General features: G+C 44.1%; 1 protein-coding gene across 2 annotated transcripts; it reads left to right on the plus strand.

Annotated features, from left to right (window-relative positions):
* The first annotated feature begins 912 nt into the window (after positions 1–912).
* Kctd18 (potassium channel tetramerization domain containing 18) lies at positions 913–14,970 on the plus strand. 2 transcript variants are annotated; one of them, XM_028885979.2, is made up of 7 exons: positions 913–1,017; positions 3,487–3,713; positions 4,276–4,487; positions 6,510–6,703; positions 7,909–8,003; positions 11,198–11,300; positions 13,284–14,970. In XM_028885979.2, exons 2-7 carry the CDS (start codon positions 3,557–3,559, stop codon positions 13,774–13,776), a joined length of 1,254 nt encoding a protein of 417 aa, XP_028741812.1. In that variant the 5' UTR covers positions 913–1,017; positions 3,487–3,556; the 3' UTR covers positions 13,777–14,970. The 2 variants fall into 2 exon arrangements, with proteins under 2 accessions (XP_028741812.1, XP_037066295.1); XM_037210400.1 differs by having other exon boundaries at positions 915–1,073.
* Positions 14,971–20,640: the final 5,670 nt, after the last annotated feature.

Below are 20,640 nucleotides of genomic sequence, written 5' to 3' on the forward strand. Positions count from 1 at the left end.
TGCCACATGGTCCCTGCCATGATGAACTGACACCTTTGAAACTCTGAGCCAAAATCCCCAAGTGTGCCCCCCCCCACACCATTATTTCTGCCAGGTGTTCTGGTCATAGTGATGAAAAGTACTAGAATGTAAACTGGTGATCCTCAGTGTCTGGTCCCTCCCCTGTGAGGAATCGCAGCACCTTGTCCAAACCTTCCCTGTCTCCCAGTCTGCTGCATGGCTGAAGGACAACAGTCTTACTTCTCATTGGCTTCCTTCCTAAGACCTGAGAAAGAGGACTTGACGGTCTCAGTCCGGACTTGGTGGACAGCCTGGCAAACAGGACTGTCTTGTCACTCATCTCGAAATACCCTGTTCCTTGCACCTTCCATGCGGTTGGAAGGTGAAAAGACTTTTTGTGGGGTTTATTAGGAAGAAATTAAATAGTTCTGCAAGGGACTTAACACTGTGCCGGGTGTGCAAGAATGTTGAAGGAATGGTTGTTCCCCCTCCTCAGTTTTCCTTCCTGTGAGAAGAATAAAACTTCCATCTTATTCTGATGGATGAAATCTCCGAAGATCTAATAAAAAAAAATATTTCTAGAAACGAACTACCCACCTTTTACAGTGGTCACAGACTAAAAAACACCGTGTGGAAAAGCTTTGTACGCCACAAACTATGCAAATGGATGTACCCAAGTTCTATATTTACGAATGGAGCAGCTTTTCCCCTGGGCTGGAAGAAAGACATCCTTTTTTTTCCCGGGAGAGGAGAACCGAGGCGGGGCCCAGGCTCGCGGGGCGGGGGATGGTTCTTGGGGGCGTGGCCACCGCCGTCCGGGGGCGTGGCGTGCCCGGGGGCGTGGCCTCCCTCCCTGCCTCCCTCCCTTCTCGGGCGCACTGCGCGTCGGGACCGCACGGGGGCGCCGCGGGGTCGCTCCGCTCCACCAGTCGCCGAGCATCCGAGTGGGCGACGGCTTTACTTCCGCGTCCGGCCCCGCGGCGTCGGGCGGCTGCGCCGAGGGCCGGGCGGCCGCAGGTCAGTAGGCGGTCGCCGCTCCGCCCGCCCGCCGGTGTGGAGGAACCGGGCGCCGGGTGGGTGGCGGGGCCCCGAAGCCTTAGGGGCGTCCCGAGGGAGGCCCGGCCGCTCCGATGATGACACACACGGGCGCCTCGGCGTGCAAGGCGGGTCCGCCGGCCCAGGAAAGGACCCCGGCGGGGCCTGGTGATCCCCGGCCGCCGCCCGGGCCCGGGTTTGGTCCGGTTGGAGGCGGAGGGGCGTGAGCCCCTCTCGAACTGTGTTTCTCAAAAAGTGGAGTCGGCTCGCCGATTCCCCCACCCCCACCCCGCCCTCGCGCCTCCCCCAGACTTTCTGAATCAGACCCTGCCGAGGCCGGGGAGTCCGCCTGCCTTTGCAGCAGCCGACATCCTCGACGGTTTGGTTGCAGATGGTCGTGAGGGAACCCTGCCTTCACAGGACACGAGGCCTCCCTCAGGGGGTGCATCCGAGCAGTGCCCTCCTCGGGGCTGGCCGGCCCTCGTGCTGCGGTCGATCGATCCCCAGATGGCAGCTGATAGCGAAGGGCCTACATATATCAGGAGCCAGGGAGGTGGGACTGTTAAAGGGGATGGGTCTGTTGGGTGCATCCATGAGAACCTGAAGCTGGTCGCTGCTCAGGTTCACCTGGCTGCCCCTGGGTTAGGACTGGCTCCGCGGCTTACGAACAGGCAAGTTTGTGTGGACACCGCACACACCAGTGATTTTATTTTATTTTATTTTTTGCTCCAGTATTCTCATCTGTCAGTAGGGACGGTAATTCTTGTCTGATAAAGTTCTCCCGTGAATTAGGTAATGTCTGTCTAGTTCTCTTCACAGTGTCTGGTACACACACACAGTAAGCATTCAGTAAATCGAAATTGTCGAGAATGACACTGCCCTTGCTTATCTTGAGCTTATGGGGGAAAAATAAAGAATTGGAGAGTAAGCACCTGGGGTAAAAATCTGTATAAGAGTTTGTGCGAGGATTCTAACTCTGCACAGAAAGATCTCGCACGAAACGAGGCTTATCTAGAAACATGACAAATAGAATTCTAGGGGCCGGGTAACTGTGGACAGTGAACCCGCGCCGTCCCATGCCTCATGATTGAATGGAGTGCTACTCCAGGACTGAGGCAGTAAGAAGTCACATCAGTAAGTGGTTTTGGAAGACTGAACCTTGCTGGATTCCTAATGTTTTGTTTGTTTGTTGGCTTTCCTCGGATTCTAATGGTCTCCTCCCATTTTATTGGCATTTGGTGAAGTTGGTGCCTCTGGGGAAGGATTTTAGTTGATCAGTTAGTAAAACTGAATTGGTATGGATATAGTTGAGTTTGGCAGCCATTTTAAGACTTGCTCTGAAAATTTAGATATTTGAGGTTCTCAGTGGCGGGAGTATGTGCTTTCAGCCCATTTCAGGTTTCATAAAGAACCATAGTCATTTGTTAACAGTCTTCAGAATGGATAAAGAAACTTTGAAAAAAAACTTCCCAAAAGCTTTGGCCATTTTTAAATGAAAGAGCTGGATGGCTGACAGGCCATCATCTGTAGATGCAGAGCAGTCTGGCTACCTGTATAAATAGAATTCGTTTTTGGACATTTTGTTTATTTTTGTGTATGTGGGTATTTTTCTGGCATCTATATCTGTCTGTGGGCCATGTGCACTCAGTGACCACAGAGACCAGAAGAGGGTATCAGATCACTTGGAACTGGAGTTACAGACAGTTGTGAACCATATGGTGGTGGGAATTGAACCTAGGTCTTCTGCAAGAATAGCCACGTGCTCTCGACCGTGGGCCATCCCTCTAGCTCTCAGTATAAATAAAATTCTGATCCCAGTTAATAAATGATATGTTACTTAATTATATAATTAACCACGATTTAAGGATTACAGTTATCAGTAGTTTCTATTCTGTCTCCTTAATCTCCAAAGTTTGTCTCAAGTTTCTCAGTGTATACCTTACAGAAAATTTTGTATCATCATATATAATTTGTCATTTGCTGTATATTTAGTCTGTGCCAGGTGCTTTTTATGTGTTACCTTAAGTCTCTGGAGATCTTTGGACCATCGCTGCCTCCATTTTATAGATCAGGAAACAAGAAAATGAAAATAAGTGATTTACCCCCAAACCCAGAGATTGTAATTGATAAAGCTCTGTGGCTCTCTGTGTTACACACTGATCTCTTCAGTCTAGATGGTTCCTTCAGACTTGTTAACAAGCATGTCTTGCCTTTGCTTTACATGCGCCTGACTATGCACCGCCTTGTATTATTCTTTAAACAGTTATCAACTGTGACTTATAATTCCTGGATATTTATAATCCCTCAGACACAAATTTCCCCAACTTAGCAGATTGCAGATATCTTTCATATCACAGGAAATAGAACCTATTTAAACAATATTAAAATATATTTATCTTATCCATTTCTTTTTTCAGCAAGGTCAGTGATATTTATCCTTTGTTTTCACAGAAGTCTGGGACTGCGATTGTTTCAACGTTTCTGAAAGCTTCAGGCAAAACTTTAGGAATCCAGGGAGGTGATGGCAGGCCACAAAGCAGAGGAGCTGCTCGATATCCTTCGGCTGAACGTGGGCGGCTGCATCTACACCGCCCGCCGTGAGTCCCTCTGCCGCTTTAAGGACTCCATGCTGGCGTCCATGTTTAGTGGCCGCTTCCCTCTTAAAACAGACGAATCCGGTAAATGTCTACAGTCTAGAGCATGAATGTGAATATTCATTCAAGTGGGGGGTCTCTTTTCAATTCCTTTTGATTTTCTTAATTGCGTTAGAATGTACTGTATTAGCCTATTAATTACTGAGCTCATTAGGACTGTATGGAGAGTCACTAAGTACATAGAGAACAGCAGTTTCTGAAGTCAGTGGTGCCACTCTTGAATGTTGACGAAGAAGTGAGGTCTTATAAAGGCCAACTGTGATCTTATTATGGGGATGACTGTGTTTGGAAAGTTGTTACTTCCATGTGACATTCTGGGCGATGCTGCTGAGGCTGACTCTATGCCAGCTGCTCTCAGTGTTCTTCAAGGAAGAGAAAGTGTTTCCCTGGGGAAGCAGCTACCCTCACAGCCGCAGGACAGCCACTGTAGAGTCAGTGTCGCCCCCAGGCTTGGTCCAGCCATGTGCGTTTGTGTGAGCTGACCGTTTGTGCACGGTCGGAAAATTGCTAGTTCAGGTTGTGGGCCAGTCAGGAGCAGAGAACCCAAACTGACAACCTGCACCATTGTCTTGGAACTGTTTTCCAGGGGCGTGTATTATTGACCGCGATGGACATTTATTTAAATACATCTTGGATTATCTCCATGGAGAAGTTCACATTCCCTCGGACGAGCAGACTCGAGCCGCCTTGCAGGAAGAGGCCGATTATTTTGGCATCCCATATCCGTACAGCTTGTCCGACCACTTGGCCAATGAAATGGAGACATATTCTTTAAGGTCAAATATAGAACTTAAAAAGGTCTTGGCATTTTCTCAAGTTTTAAAATACATATTTATTATGCACAAAGCAGTATGTTTTTTACATAATTTGTGATGTCACATATATCAAGCATGAGACAGTTTGTAATCATTTTTTAACATGTTTCTTAATTACCCCTACTCATGTTCAAAGGCCAACATTAATTCTAGGAAAAAAGATTTATTAAGTTTATGTACCTCGCTGAAGATGTAACACTTTTGTTCTTCTGAAGTTGTTATTTTGAGACAGAGTCTCACTATGTAGTCCTGGCTGGCCAGAAACTGGCTTTGTCGATCAGGCTGGCCTTGAACTCATAACAGATCCATCTGCCTCTGCTTCCTGAGTGCTGTGATTATAGGTTTATACCACTACACTTGGTTTCTGAAGTTCTTAAACTAGAGAAATACTATCATTAATGAGGGTGTGATAGTATTATTTTATTTACAAAAACAAGTTTTTGTTTTTAAAAGAATTGTTCTGCTAAAAATAAACTCTTACCTGACTTAGTGAGTGTAGCAGTCTGTCTTAAGACATGCTGAGTTCACTTTGAGATCAGCAAATCTTTATAAAAGGACATTTTTATTTTATATCACATTTTAAAGATCTTCACAGGACTTGAAAGGCTTTGTTATCTATGTCCTCTTAATGGGGGTTGTATTTGTTGCTACTTAGCACTTATATAACAACATTATTTCTGTTGTCAGTTGTTGCTCCTGAAAATTGATAGGAGCTGATTTGAGCTGTAGATTTTGGTGTCAGTTCAGGAAGCAAACTGATGGATGGTTGGTTATTAGGAGTGCAGCACAAAACCCCCGTCAGGAATTTTTTTGGGGTGTATGGATTCTGCTGTTGATGTTTCATACATTTAATTGCCAAGTGAGAGTCTTGATAATGCAACTTACCAAACTGCAGAATAGGACTAAAAAAGCCTTGTCTGAACTTAGAGTCCCAACTCTAGTCTTTGGCTCCTGATTTGTATTAAAAAAAGGATAAAGTATACATGCATTTATTCCAACAGCCAAAACCGATTTATTTCAAATGTTGCGGCACGTATGGCATTGTAAAGGAGTCCAGTTCTTGCCCTAGAAGAGTTTGTAGTGTAATTCGGAATTCTTAGAGGTGCACACATAAGATCAACAGAGGAGTAGTTTAGCAGTGTTAAATGAAAGTGCAAGCCACGAGGGGACCCTGGCCTCCTTACTGAGTAGGTAAGCGGTAGGCGTCATCTTCATGGCCCCCGCTCTCCCAGACACTAAGGATCTGGCAGTAGACACAGCAGATGAAGACGCGTGTCCTGTATATGTCTGTGTTCCTGCTGCTGTCACAGCTGGACTTAGTATGCACAGTGCTGATAGCTCAGTTGTGCCTGGCTCTGCGTTCGCTATGAACTCCGAGGTTTTGGAGTATCCCTCTTCTTCACTCCAGGACCTAAGAGTACCCAGGAGAGAGCGGGTGCTTACCGTGCAAGTGAATGAATGACTTCAGCGTGTAGATGCCAGAGGAGTTCAGACACTGCTGGGCCTCGCCATAGCGGCCTCGCGGTGTAGAAGAACGAGTTCATTTGATTAACCCGAAGTTGGAATTTGGAGTTGAAAATTAGGACCAGCGGTGGGGCCAGCTAATAGGAAGAAAAATGGAGGTCAAGTGAGACGTTTGAGAAAATAGTCCAGTGAGGAAGGCGAAGATCTGACTTTCAGTGATTGAATGAAGATTGTAAAATTAGAAGTGGTGATGGCAAGCTGAAAGAGGAGCTCAGAGAGAAATTCTGCCTGGAAAGTATTCTCTCTAAATGAAAAGTTACTGAGATTTTTTGTTGTTGTTACAAAGGAAAAAAAAAACCTCCCTTAATTAATTCATTTATGATTTATGTTTATAGACTAAGTTAAAATTTATGATCTTTTTATTTCTCTTTATGGCCAGCTCAAAATTTAGCTTTACATGAAACTAATATAGCACATTTATCTTTTGTTCCATAATTAAATCTAAGTTTTATATATATATATATGTATGTATTTGCTTTAGGCTTTAACAGACTTCTGTGATTCATACGGCTTAGTCTGCAATAAACCAACAGTTTGGGTTCTCCACTATCTTAACACATCTGGTGCCAGCTGTGAGAGCAGAATTATTGGTGTCTATGCTACAAAAACTGATGGGACAGATGCCATTGACAAGCAGCTGGGAGGAAGAATTCACAGTAAAAGCATTTTCAAAAGGTATGCTCAGATACGAATGTGAAAAAGAACAAAACCAAGTCTTGGTGTCTTTTCACCATTTTAAGAATTGTTACTGTGTGAGCTACTGTGCGTGACAAGAGGCTGTGGGCCTGGCTCGGGGCACAGAGCCCTCAGAGCTGTGGGGTGGCTGCTTCTGGAGCAGGCGAGCATTAAACCCTTGCACGGAGACTTTGGTCCTGGCCTTTTGCAGGATTGAGAACAGTGGTTCTCAGTGTCTTGAGCCTCAAGTCCTATGACAGGCCTTTATAGAGTGAAAAGGAAGAAAAGCCATATGCCTAATGTCCCAGTGTGGGCAAAGCGCTAGCCTAGAGTAACCAGGCCCACATAGTGACCCAGGGCCAGACTGTGCCTTGTGTCTGTCCCTTTCAGGGTTAGGCTTCTATGACTTGGACATGTTAAATCCTTACAAGTTGTTGTCTTCTTTTAGGCCTGTAATATTATTTGTACCGATAAAGTCACTTAACGTATTTTCTTTCTTCTGTATGTTCTATGAAAGTGAAGTGGGTCACTTACTAGTCACTGGTCCATAGTCATATGAGCTCGATTTCACATACTAGTCACTGGTCCATAGTCATATGAGCTCGATTTCACTTACTAGTCACTGGTCCATAGTCATATGAGCTCGCTTTCAGAGGAAGAACTGCTGTCGCTTCCGGATCCTTTCCAGGCAACAGTGTTTCTGCATACGATGTCTAAGCACCTGGCGTGATACCAGGAAAATGGCATCCAAGTTGGATCTTTTGTAATTAGAGTTAGCTGGTTTTGTTTTGTTGGCTTTTTGTTTGTTTGTTTTTGAGACAAGGCCTCACTGTATAGCCTTGGGTGGCCTGGAACACAGAGATCTGCCTGCCTCTGCCTCCTGGGTGCTGGGAGTAAAGGCATGCGCCACTATGTCCAGCCACATATATAAAAATTTAAAAATGTTTTAAAAATACATTAGTGTATTTTCATATTGTGGAATTGACAAATACTACCATGAAAAGGAGATCAAATTTATATTAGACTATGATGTGATTTATGAGTGCACACCTAAGCTTAGGTTAGGGTCATAGAGGAACAACTTGGTGCTTAGATATTTTTTAACTTGATTATCAAGTATTTATTGAGCATATGTTAACTGGTTATAAATAGACACATTCATACATAAATAGTAGATTTTCATTACATTTTTGCAATGTTTCTAGAGAGGCGGGAAATAACGTTCAGTACATTTGGAGCTATTACTCCGTGGCTGAGTTGAAGAAAATGATGGACGCCTTTGATGCCTGGGAAGGAAAAGGTACAAGTCTGTTGTTTCACGGACACACGTGTACTTCTCTCTCTCTCTTTTTCTTTTTGAGACAAGGTCTTCTGCTGTAGCTCAGGCTGGCCTGGAGTGTACCTTATAGCCTAGTGCAGCTAGCCTGGGACTTGGGGCTAGCCTGCTCTGCCCCTCAAGTGCTGGGATTATAGCCTTGCCTTACCATGCAGTCAATCCCCAAACATAAAGTAAGGGTAAATGTGGTGTCTCTTTCTCCACAGCCCTTGTTTCGTCCTCCCCCCTTCTTCCGCCCCCCTCCCAGGAGCACACTTTTTAGTGTGCCAGCTGTCTGTCATCGTAAGGTGACATCAAGGCAGTTTGCATGAGTTACTAGATACTGTTGTCTGTTTATAACTCAGTGACGTCAAGTGTGGTTCTCCTTGTGCTTACTTAGTGCAGTAGGAGTTTGTTTAGACCTGCGGAATAGCTGGCAGGGCTCTAAGAAGTGTGCTTCTAACCTGAGCATAAGATGTAAGCAGAGGAGGCTGGTGACGTGGCTTAGCAGGTAAAGGTGCTTTTCACCAAGCCGGATGACCCCAGTTTAATTCCTGGAAGCCATCATGGTGGAAGGACAGAACTGACTCCTGTGACTTGCCCTCTGACCCCCAGGGTAGACCCTGCCATGTCCATGTCTGCACGAAATAAAATAAATGTTTATAAAAAAGGAGAACAAATGAACAAAGACTGGAATTGATCAGACATGCGGCTCACTCCTGTGTGCTCAGCGCTAAGGAGGCTGAGGCAGGAGGCTCACTGAGTTCAAGGCTAGCCTGGGCTATATAGTGAGTTTTAGAGCAACCTGGTTTAGATAGCTAGACTCTGTTTGAAAACAAACAACTAAAAGTATCGAGTTGAAAATGTACGGATGCATCCTGAATTATCATTCTGGGTTTCGGATTGGAGTGATTGTGATTTTCTGTGTGGGGCTTGGTTCTGGGGATCTAACCTAAGGGCTTCATGGTCATAAGGCAAGCACTCTACCAACTGAGCTGTGTCCCCAGCCCTTGATTTTCTGTCTAGATTTCCCAGGAATGAATGTGAATCATTTACAGGTAGGAAAGAAAAGGTTAGAGTTGAGAATGGTAACTCCAGCCTGTGGTCCCAGCACTGGGAGGCAAAGGCAGGATTGCCAGCTCGAGACTAGCCTACTGGACTGTGTAGCAGTAAGCTATCTCAGAACACCAGCGTTAAAATAAGTTGCTTAAACTAGTTGCAGGGACACATCCCACAAGAGACTACTACTCAGCAGTGACACACACGGGCACCATGTTTTTATAATCAGTGGGGACAAATCTTGATAGAGCGCATTGAAGACACCAGGCACAAGTGTGACTGTTCTGTGGCCCGTTTCTGTGACATTCTGGAGAAGTCAAAACTAGCACCAGAAGGGGAAGCACCGACTCGGAAGTGGTATAAGGAAACTTGTAGGCATGACAGATGAAATTCACTGAACTGTGTCCCTTAAAAAAATGAATTTTGTGGGGCGGTGGTGGCACACGCCTTTAATCCCAGCATTTGGGAGGCAGAGCCAGGTAAATCTCTGTGAGTTCGAGGCCAGCCTGAGCTACCGAGTGAGTTCCAGGAAAGATGCAAAGCTACACAGAGAAACCCTGTCTCAAAAAACAAAAAACAAACAAACAAACAAAAAAATGAATTTTATTTTATGTAAATTTTATCATAAATTTGACTTGAAAATCGAGGCTAACTTAATGGTCCAGGTTTAGGAATACTTTTGTAGCAGAAAATATAGTTTTGGGAATAGTAGTCAAGTATTTCTAGTGTTGGCCTTAATGAGGGTCCTTGAGTTCTTGAGTATTAGATAGATCTGTTTATATAAAATTTTATATGCCCAGTTTACTAAGGTAGTCATGTTTACCAGAACTTTAATGCTTGAAAAAGACACTGATCTCATTCTGAGGACTTGAGAGTTATTAATGTAAAAAATAAAGCAATTTTGTATTGAAGATTATTCTTTAGCTATTTTTTGTGTGTATAATTTTTATGTGTTTTTGAGTGAAGTCACGTGATGTGGAAAGAACTGGTTTACAATGTATATGTATCAGTGGTATTTGCTGCATATAACCTGTTCAGCAACCACCAGCTGTCTAGTTCCAAAACATTTCGTCATCTCAGAGGGAACCCCAATACTCCACGCTCTCTCGCAGCCCCTCCCAACCCCAGTCTGCTTTCTGTCAAAGTGGATTTACCTGTCCTGGACGTTTCATATAAATGGGATCATAAAATATGTGTCCTTTTTACATCTGACTTTTTTTTACTTAGTATATACCTTTGAGGCCCATAAGAATACATTTTTAAACTTCGAGTCAAATTTAAAAAATAGAATGAACTCAGCTAAAATCTTGGCTTAATTTATTAGCTGAGATTATTCTTGTTTAAAGGTTTGTTTTATTTTTTATTTGTGTGTGTTCCCACATGTGTGCATGTATCTGTAGAGACCAAAAAGGGTTGTCAGATTCCACCTGAGCTGAGTTCCAGGCACTTGTGAGCCACCTGACATGGGTCCTGTGAACTTGCTGCCGTCCCCTTCAAGAGCAGCAAGTGCTGTTAACTACTGAGCCGGGTCTGGTGGCAGTGGTTTGCAAGGTCTTTTACAAATAGATGCAGTTTGGTGGCCACAGTCGCCCAGTGCAGCAGACAGAGCAGTGGAACCAGCATCGCATACATCCTTTGCACCTTTAACCTACACTGCGACTGTTGGTAAAGCCCCGGAGGTTTTCAGAGTGCTTATCCTGTTCTAAGCATTTCACGTTTATTAACTTATTTAATGATCCAGCAGCCATGCAGGGTACGTACTGGGATAATTAGCATTTCACCGAGGAAAGGAAACTTCGGATGAGAACATAGCTTTCCCAAGTTCACATTAGTGAGTGACAAAGTGGGATTCAGACGCCGGGTCAGAGCCTGTGTCTCAACCAGCATACATGCAGTCACGTGAGCAATCATAGAGCCCTGGTTTGCAGCCAGCTCTTCTTGGACCCAGCTCATGAGCTGTACCACTCTACTGTCCGGGAGCCACTGGCAAGAACTTCCTGTTAGTGTTGTGCACACCTCCATCCATCACCTGAGAGGAACAAGCTACAGACAGCTTCCGGGCAGTCTTAGATGACACAATGTTTCCCAGGGGCTCTCTTAATTATCTTTTTATCTTCAAGGTGTAAGCTACTGGCGTGTGCCCCATGAGCTCATAGAGTGTTGGACTCTGGAAGAGCGGCCTTTACATGGAAGCCTGCGTCATATGGCCCCCATCCGAAAGAGGTCATGTGTGATTCTATTTTGTTTTCAAATCTGTGATTGATATTTTTGTCGTCATCATGAAGGGGAAATGAATAATAACTCTTGACTTTACTACGCTTATTAATCACCTACCTGAATATACTACATTATCATCGAAATAATAATCTCAATAAATTAAAAAGTTACCAAAATGTTGAGAAGGTCTGGTTGTGGATGTGAGGTATGTTCCTGTTAGGAGAAGGTGACTGTAGGAAGGTGGTGGACACTGGGAATACTGTGGTAGACATTCCCCAAATCCCAGACTTTCTTGGCAGTGGTCAAAAGTCCTCACAGGCTTAGTTCTTGACATTTCCTATGGCTTCTGAATTCTTTCCTTTTTTCCCCTTTTCTTTTCTGTTTCCACAAATAGCATTTTATTTGGTGATATTTTGTTAGCATTAAACTCACTCAATGGCTGTTTCTTCAGCTGTCTCTTAAGTGCATATAAAATTGCATTTCTATTTTAATGTCTCGGTTTTATCCACAGCACCAGGTGGTCTTGTTTCCTGATCACTTGTTCTGAATTTCAGACTTGCTTTCCTACTTTTGCCCTCTGGATTGTTCAAAGAAATGAAGAGAGTTTGATGCAGTTTTTAGTAATCATCTCTTTGCAACGTTTTATTTTTTTAAAGGACACTAATTGCATTATCATTCTGTCATTCAACCAACAGCAAATGCTGAGCCTAGAGCGGTCGTTCTCAACTGGGAAGGATTTTTGTGTACTCTTCCCTCCCTGAAATATTTAGCAGTGTTTGGAGTTTTTTGGGTGTGCTCTGTAGGAAGGTGGATGCTACTGGTGTCTTGTAGGTAGAGGCCAGGGATACTGCACATCCCCTACTGGCAGCTTCCCCCAAACAAAGAATCCTTGTACTGACGCGGCGAGTGTACCAAGGTGGAGAGACCTCGATACAGAGTCTAGTTACATAGACAGGAAACAAGGCAGACAGGAATGGCTGATGGTGACCTCCCTCTTTGTCAGTGCTCTTTTCTCTGGGATTTTAGGAAGCATCATTGTGGATGTCTAGAGAAGATAATGAAAGTGATATATAATTATGTTCAGTAGCGTTGTAAAGTGGAGTACATTGTATTAGCATTCTTTGCTATGTATGGAAATGTTCATAGAACTAGGCTAGGACTCTGTTTCCAAGGACAGTGTTCACCGCGCTGCAGTCGCTTCTAGCTGCCCCACCCCACCCCTGGGATACTGCGGAGGGGAAGTGCACTGGAAGGCTCCTGCTCCCCGTGTGTCCAGAAGTGTCTTAGGACAGGTATGCGGTGGAAAACCAGGGCAGAACAGGCAGGACTGTCACCGTTTTAAGGTCAAGTTTGGCAGTGTTTTCCTTGTTTATAATGAATGTGGTCAACTCAGTTCAAGACTTTGAGTAATTTGTTCAGTACTGTTCAAATTCCAAAATACTTACCTTTAAATGGACTTGACTGTTCTAGCAAGACCCCGAATGTTTCTCATGGCATGCAGACTCTCTGGGTCAGGACAGGGTGACTGGCACATACAGCTGTAGCAGCTGGCACAGGCGCCTTTCCTGAGGCCTCCAGCCCTTCCTGTGCCAGCAGGGATCTTAAAGCTCAGCTTGGAGACTAGCATTTATGTGGCTGTGAGCCCCCTTTTCTTGTTAGTGAGCTTGTCAATTCTGCAGTTCTTGGGGAAAAAGCACTGAATAGTCTTGATTCTTGTGTGGATCACAGTAGAGCTCTTGGGAACAGGTGATATGTAGTCCAGTTCTTAACCAGCACTCCAGACTCTGACTGGTTGAATTGTGTGTGATTGTGAAGCCATTGAAACCATCTTTAGCAAACATGTCACGTCACAGTTGACCTTGGTAGGGATGAGAGATGAGGTGGGTTGCTGTCTATAATGCTGTCTATACTTCCTGCCTTTTTGTTAAGCCTGAGTGTGAACTTTGGAGACAGAGTAAGTGCTGAAACAGGATGCTTCTGTGTTTGCAGGCGGCTGCTGACCCCCAGGGAAGAGGATGAAAGTGTGAACTGTAAGACTGGTCCTAAGCCAGTCAGGTTTTTGGGTCCTTCCACAAGCACCCAAATTAAAGTCAAGAACTCTGCTTCTGTGAGAGTGTCACCTGTCAATGCTGCCCAGATCTCCTCTCAGGCCACAGCAAACCGGTCTCAAAGAGGCAGCTATGGCAAGGCAGCCCCGTGCTCTGTGGCTACGGGGACGTCTGGGCATGCTCCCACTTCCCCTCATGCCCAGAGTGCTGAGAACCAAGCCACACAGCCCCCGCCAGCCAAGGTGCTCCTCTCTGAGAAGAAGTCTCTGCCCCACCGCGTGATCAAGCTGAGGAGGACTCCACTGTGTGTGGGGCCTTCCCTGCCCACCCCCTCAGCAGGGAGCCAGGCTGGCTTCCCCCAGCAGCCTTCTGCAGAGGCTTCCATCGCTTCCGGTATGCGGACTGAGTCCAGGGAAGACCAGCCTGATGGATAAAGTGGACTGGAAACTGCCTGTCTGTCCCGCAGCTTCCAGTGCGCTGATTTCAACAAGTGAGCTCTGTTCTTGTTGGCAGAAGGGAAAACTCGTGTGGATGTTTAGGATGATTACAGGAAAAGTGAATTCCATGATGTGGGAGTGGAGGAGAAGACCTGGTGCTTGTGATACCACTTAGTGTTTTTCTAAGGTTGTCTGTGTGCAGGTTGGTTTCTAGTTTTTAATTTTAAGCTTTGTTTAAATGGTTAATCACTAGAGACGTCCCCCTTTTTGCAGTGATATTAGACCCTTTTGTACTGTTACTCCTGTGGTCCAAGGGTAGGAGTGAGGCCTGGCAGATGAGTTCCTGTAGATGGAGAGGGGGACCAGTGCTGGCCACACTGTATGGTGGCCAGGAGAGTCTCCGAGGGGATGTGTCCACAAGCTGCTCACAGTTGCTTATTCTCCAAAGACAACAGATGTCGGGGCAAGGGAAAGAATATAGTTCAAGACGGCCTTGGACACACTTGACCGGCCATCTTCTTCCCTAGGTTGGCTCTTCACCTAGATCCGTTAGCAGATGTGTCTTCAGACGCCACAAGGGGTACCTGTGGTGAGAGCTGTAGAATGGGTTTGGGGATGGTTCAAGTTTTAATTTGAATAGTGAAGTGTTGAAGTGCTTTGAAAAAGAGAAGTTAAATAAGTTTAACTTTTTAACTCAAGTTAATTTGTTCTTAGAAGTGACCATTGAAGAGTCCTTATGATTATACACTATGTTTTATGTATACAATTTCCATATAACTTGAATTTCATATTTTTAAACAAAATATTTTGATTAATCCTCTATTTTTTCATGACCATTGAATTGGATGTGCTTACTCTTATATATTATGTTGAGTAATTGGATCGTACATTTCTGCTTTTCATGAGCACTGTGCCTCAGTGTTTTAAAGATGGTTCATTGCGTAGTGTGCTCCTTACTCAGATCCTGGGCATGTACTTGCATTGCTTTGAAAGAGTGAGGCAGGTATACTCATGATGTTTCCTTTTAAATAAATAAAACGTTTCCATAAAAAGGTGACATTTTTCTGTGACTTATTTAAACTTGGCATCCTGTAATAGTTGAGAGCTTACTAATTTATATAGGGTTTCTATTCCTGTTTCCGGAATTACTTTGTCTTGCTAATCCATGAAATAAAACCAACTTTGAATAAACATCTACTGGTGCCTTTCTAAGAAGGTGGTTTAGCTGAGTAAGAAGGCTTTTAACTAAAGATCCATAATGACATCCTGGAATATATAAGCTATTTTAGAGAACTCAAGCAACTTGAAAAATTAAAAGTGAATGAGTTCTTGGGATTACCAATTTGGATATTATACTTATTATTTGGTCTAGGATATTTTGAAGTGCTAATTCATATATAAGAAAAAATGTACTAATGCACATAAAATGCATGCTTTGTATCAAAGACTATTGGGGTCCAGCCCCTCTAGAATCTTTTCCCAGAGTTCCAGAAGAGATGCTACCAGCGGCCAATTAATTAATCTGAAGGGTTCTTGAATAAATCTACATACATGAAACTCTTTAGTCCATTCATTTTATTCTTCTAAGTCAAAATCTTTCTACACAGCTTCAATTCTGTTCTCATTCTTAACTCCTCTCTGTCTCTTCCTCTCCTCTCCTCTCCTTGTTCTAAGTTCCTTCCATCTTCATCCCCCTCCTCTCTCTCCAGTCCAGTTTAAATACACATATAATCCAAAATTCTCTGACTCGGCGGCTTTCTGCTTAGGTGGGGCAAGTCTGCATCTTGATGCACCTGGTATGTGAAAGCCCTTTTGTTCTGAGTTAATTGTTAAAGGGGAAGTCTAGAGATACTGTTTTGGGCTGTGAGACAAAGGAGGTTTAAGCTTAATTTGCACAAGAAGTAAAGGTTTCCACCTAACATCCTCCTGGCCTTGGCAGTTGTCTCTTTATGGATGTTTACCTTAATTCAGGAGACTAGCAGGTGGTTTGAATGCTTATTTCTGCAGTTTGTCCTTAGAAAGTCTGAAAGGTATCTCAGATAAAATGCTTTTGACCAGAATGTTGGGGTCCACAGAAGTTTCCTAGTGAGATCTGAGCTTGCTTTACACAGCAGGACTGCACTAAGGGATGGCTTGAACACGGTTCATGGTTACCAGGTGTTTGGAATGTTCTGCACTGGGATGTGCTGGGGGAGGCCTTTTGTTCTACCCCTTGATGCTCCTTTAAACGCCCTTTAGAAGAGACAGAAGGGGCTGGCGGGTTTTGATCCAGGCCCTCCCAAGGTTCTCCTGTGTTTCTGTCTGTCTCTCTCCCTCTATATTTCTATCTACATATTTCTCACTTCTCCCTCCTCAAGAGTACCCTGAGAGAAAAGGTGCAAATTAGTGCAGGTTCCTTTGAGAGAGTGGCTAATAGCTGCCCAAGGAGTTTTTTCCTAAGAGCTTTATGGCAGCTCAATACAGTAGTTTCACCCTCGCCCTGAGACAAGGCTTCTGCTGCCCCTGAGTGGCACTCAGGGAGAGCTGTGATAAGTTTGGGTAAAGGGACAGTCCCTAGTTAGAAAACATCTGCTGCTGAGTGCATCTCTGCCAGTTCTGGAATGGCTGATAGAGCCTGATGGGAAAGGTAACTTTGGGGGACTGGCGTTGTTGGCAGTGTTACAGCCCCCTAGCAGCAAGTGTTACAACCCCGTAGCCACAGCACTCTTAACTAAATCCCAGGTTTGGGGGAATCATTGACAAATTAGGCTTTCGTTTCCCCCTGTCAAGGGAACTTTAAGGAGGTTATCAAAGCTGATTATAAACTCTGAACTTTAGAAAGAATTTGCGTACTTCCTATCTTTTTGATAGTTAAGATATCTCGTCTAGATGTTAGTTAACAAATCTCTTCTAGATATGTGCTAAAGTTTGTAAAATAGATTTTGCTCTTGAATATAAGTTTGTAAGAAGTATAATATAACTCTAAATGTTTAATGTAAAGTTGGAAAAGGTGTAAAATATGGATAGTGATAATAGTTCAGAGATCTCTTCTAGATGTTTTCTAAGATTTATAAAGTAGTCCTATAGAATGTAAGTTTAAATATGTATAGTGATATATGTTTGTAAGAAGTGTAGGTGTATATAGTAAATAGTCATGATAGTTGTAAATATGTAATGTTCATACTAGAATTATGTTGATGTTTATGAACCAGAGTTTGGTAAACGCTAAGGGAATATTTATGTTTGATGTAGTCCATTGGATGTGGTTTGAATCAAGAATTTATTGTTTTAGAAAAGGGCCTGGTACAGCCTAAGGCTGTTATAGACATCTTAAGACTCATTCCAAAAAGATATTCCGTTTTTATCATCCTCTACTGCTGTACTGGGAGGTGTGGCAGCTATGGAGATCATTGTGGATGGTTGTAAGCTCAGTAAGAACCTGGGCCAGAGCTAAGTTAAACTCAGTACCCCCTCCTGCCAGACGCTGAGAGCCAGAGATGGGTAACTTTCTCCTGATGTCTTCCAACCTAAGACAGAGTATGCTTGATGGAAAGCATATATCTATGGCAGGTAATGGAAGTAATAATCGGGGACAATGACCTAAGACAGACCTCAGTTTACCTGAGGGGCCTAAGGGGGCTCTTTTAAAAATTAAGAAGAGGGAATTGATGGGATCCACAGAGGTTTCCTAGTGAGAGCTGAGCTTGCTTTACACAGCAGGGCTGCATTAGGGGATGGCTAGACCACGTGTGTGGTTACCAGGTATTTGGAATGTTCTGCACTTGGCTGTGCTGGGGTGTGTGCGTGCCTCTCGCTTCACCCTTTGGCATTCCTTTAAAAGCCCTTTAGAAGAGACAGAAGGGGCCGGTAGGTTTTGACCCAGGCCCTTCTGAGGCTATCCTGTGTTTCTATCTGTCTCTCTCCCTCTATATTTCTATCTAAATATTCCTCCCTCCTCAAGAGTACCCTGAGAGAAAAAGTGGGAGCAGGTCTCCCTCACCAGAGGTGGCCCTGGCCCTGGATACTTGCTAACGGAGATAATTACAGAAGGCAGATATCTGAGTCTGGGGAAACATAAGGGGAAACAAAAGCCTGGAAAAAGGAAGTTTTGCCTGTGTCACAGCTGGGGGAAATATCCAAATACCTCAATTATAGAGAGGAATTAGTGCCCAATGAGTGATCAAATACAATGTTCTAGGAATGGAAAAGTTACAATAGCACACGAGAAATTCATAGCAGTAAGTGGCTAATATTCAAAAGCCAATATCACTTAAGACTTGGCTTTATCCTCTGGAAAGGCCCTTGGCTTCTTCCAGGTATTAGCTTTTGCTATAGTCAGCTGAATTCCTACTTCCTGTTTCTGTGTCCCACAGCAGTTTTGTACATGATGACCAGGAAAGGAAACTTTCGAAGATTCATCATGGATCATTCCATCACCAGTCTCCTTTTATCACAGCAAGTCATTAGTCATTAGGACACCACTGCACACCACACATTTAGCCTTTGTAAGAATACATTTGGGTCATGTGCTAAGAATGCATTAGAGGGGCAGGAGAGGTGGCATGGTGGGTAAAGGTGCTTGCTACCACCAAGCCTGTCACCTTCCCTCAACCCACATGGTAGAAGGAGAGAACCAACTTCTAGAAGTTGTTCTTTGACCTCCACGTAGGCCATGGTGTGGGTGTTTCCCCCCACCCCCACTATTTGAAAAGTAAATAAATGTAAGTGCGTTTTTAGCTGGTCAAGTTGGGGTGGGAGGGTAGATATTCTTTCAGGATCTGAGCAATTAAGGCCAAGTTCAGAATGCTTGAGTACCACAGAGTATTACTTGAGTACAGTTCCCTGGATGTTGCCTTTGCTTTTTGTGTGGAAAAGGGAATTTAAAAACCTTTTATTTACTACTTTGTCCTTAAAACACGCTTTATTTGAGACTCCACAACAAGAGTGGGCAGCTCACCAGAAGTCAGTGCATTTCCTGGCTAGAAAGAAGTGAAACGGAAAAATGTATAAATAGTTTGAAAAGTAGTTTCTTGTGTCTGAGTCAGGAGACAGTGATTTACAATAAGTAGATACGTGGGCATTATTCATCTGAAGAAAAAATGTGCCCATCCAGTATCTTTGTCGAAAACTGGTTTGTCCTGGTCAAATCTGGTTAGTTGTGAAATGAGCTGCAGGCTGACCTCCTAAAGGATTTACTTTGGTTGTGTTGCCTTGTAGTCTAGATAACAAAACATTTTCTTTTCTTTTCTTTCTTTCTTTTTTTTATTTGGTTTTTCGAGACAGGGTTTCTCTGTGTAGCTTTTCGCCTTTCCTGGAACTCGCTTTGGAGACCAGGCTGGCCTCGAACTCACAGAGATCCGCCTGCCTCTGCCTCCCGAGTGCTGGGATTAAAGGCGTGCGCCACCACTGCCTGGCAACAAAACATTTTCATGTGTTTTATTTACTGCTTTCTAGTTTCAGAGCAGCATCATAATGAAGTCTTTTCCAGTTCTTAAAGACCAAGAAAATTAGGTTGAACAAGTTAATACTGTGCAATAACAATCACATTCAGTCACCCCAGCCCCGTAGTTTGATTGATGCATAATGACAAGCTAGAGGGAAGACACAGGTGTAAAGCTTAGGATTTACTCAACAGTAGAACGTTTTTTTTTTAGCAGGACTATACTGAAGCATTGAGTTGTGCCGCTGTCTCATGTGAGACCTAGATGGTCTCTTCTGTGGTTGTAGGTGTCTGGTGCACCAGGGGCCGGCAGCACATTTCCACACAGTTGGAGGCAGCCCCTGGCCATGGATTATACCATTTACAATCTTCAGGGGTCCACAGCTGATTTCTGACCCTGCAAGGTTTCTGCTATCTGGAGAATAGACAATGTGCTAATGGTCAGTTGCCATGAGTCATCACTGAGTCCTAGTAATGGGACTGGTCAAGTCATTCACTGTAGTTCAGAGATGCCGAGCTCCAAGTGCTGGGGTGGGTGGGGCCAGGACTTCCTAACCTTTGCCTCTTCACCATGGATCCTGCTGCCCCCTTAGCAAGTGCAAACACTGACGTTTATCCAGTCAACCTGTGTCTGTGGTTAAATGTGGTGGAGTTATCCATCTATGCCTTGATTTCTAAAGAAGGGATTGGCTCGCAAGCATATTTAGCTTTACCCGAGAAATCTTTTAATGTAGCATTTTGAATAGATACAAAGTCCTGTGGCAGTAAATTATTCCCCAAAGCTAACACTGTCAATGGGAGGTTATCTTATAGAAGACTGTGTTACACCTTCACACTGGTCCTGATGTTGGTTAAATACTAAATAGGAAGTGTGAAGGGTGATGAGGGAAGGAGCGTCTACTCCAGCCAACGATGTACATATGTGCCTCGTAAGTTCACTAAGACCTTTTTAATTATGATGAATACTGACCCCTCCTCTTCTATGGAAACTCTCCCTCAAAAACTGCCAACGAGTTGCCATTTCCCCAGTCAGTGAACTGTGGGTGAGAGATGCTGTGTCGAGCTGTGTCAGTGCCCAGGATTTCAAGCCTGTAGTATATAGCCAAGCAAAGAAGCATCATGAATAGCTAACGGGAAGAAAATATTGGTTTCCAGCTGTTTCCAGGATTACATAGTCACAGAAGATGGTCGGGGGTGCAGCCTCGAAGGGACCATTTCCACTTTCCCTCCTGTCAGCCTCGAGAAGTACACATGGTTTACATTGTTACAGAGAAGCTGATTTTTCTTTTTTCACGTGTGTATTGCCGTAGACAGCCCATACACATTTCATATTTGCTAGCTAGATGGTTTCTGATGTTGGCTGTGACTAAGACAAATAGAATTTTACAGTAACTGCCAGTCAGGGTTTCTGCCCTACTTGTTTATTTAACAGATTTTCATTT

Source organism: Peromyscus leucopus, chromosome 13 (genome assembly GCF_004664715.2).
Source record: "Peromyscus leucopus breed LL Stock chromosome 13, UCI_PerLeu_2.1, whole genome shotgun sequence".
In the NCBI taxonomy this organism is placed as follows: Eukaryota; Metazoa; Chordata; class Mammalia; order Rodentia; family Cricetidae; genus Peromyscus; species Peromyscus leucopus.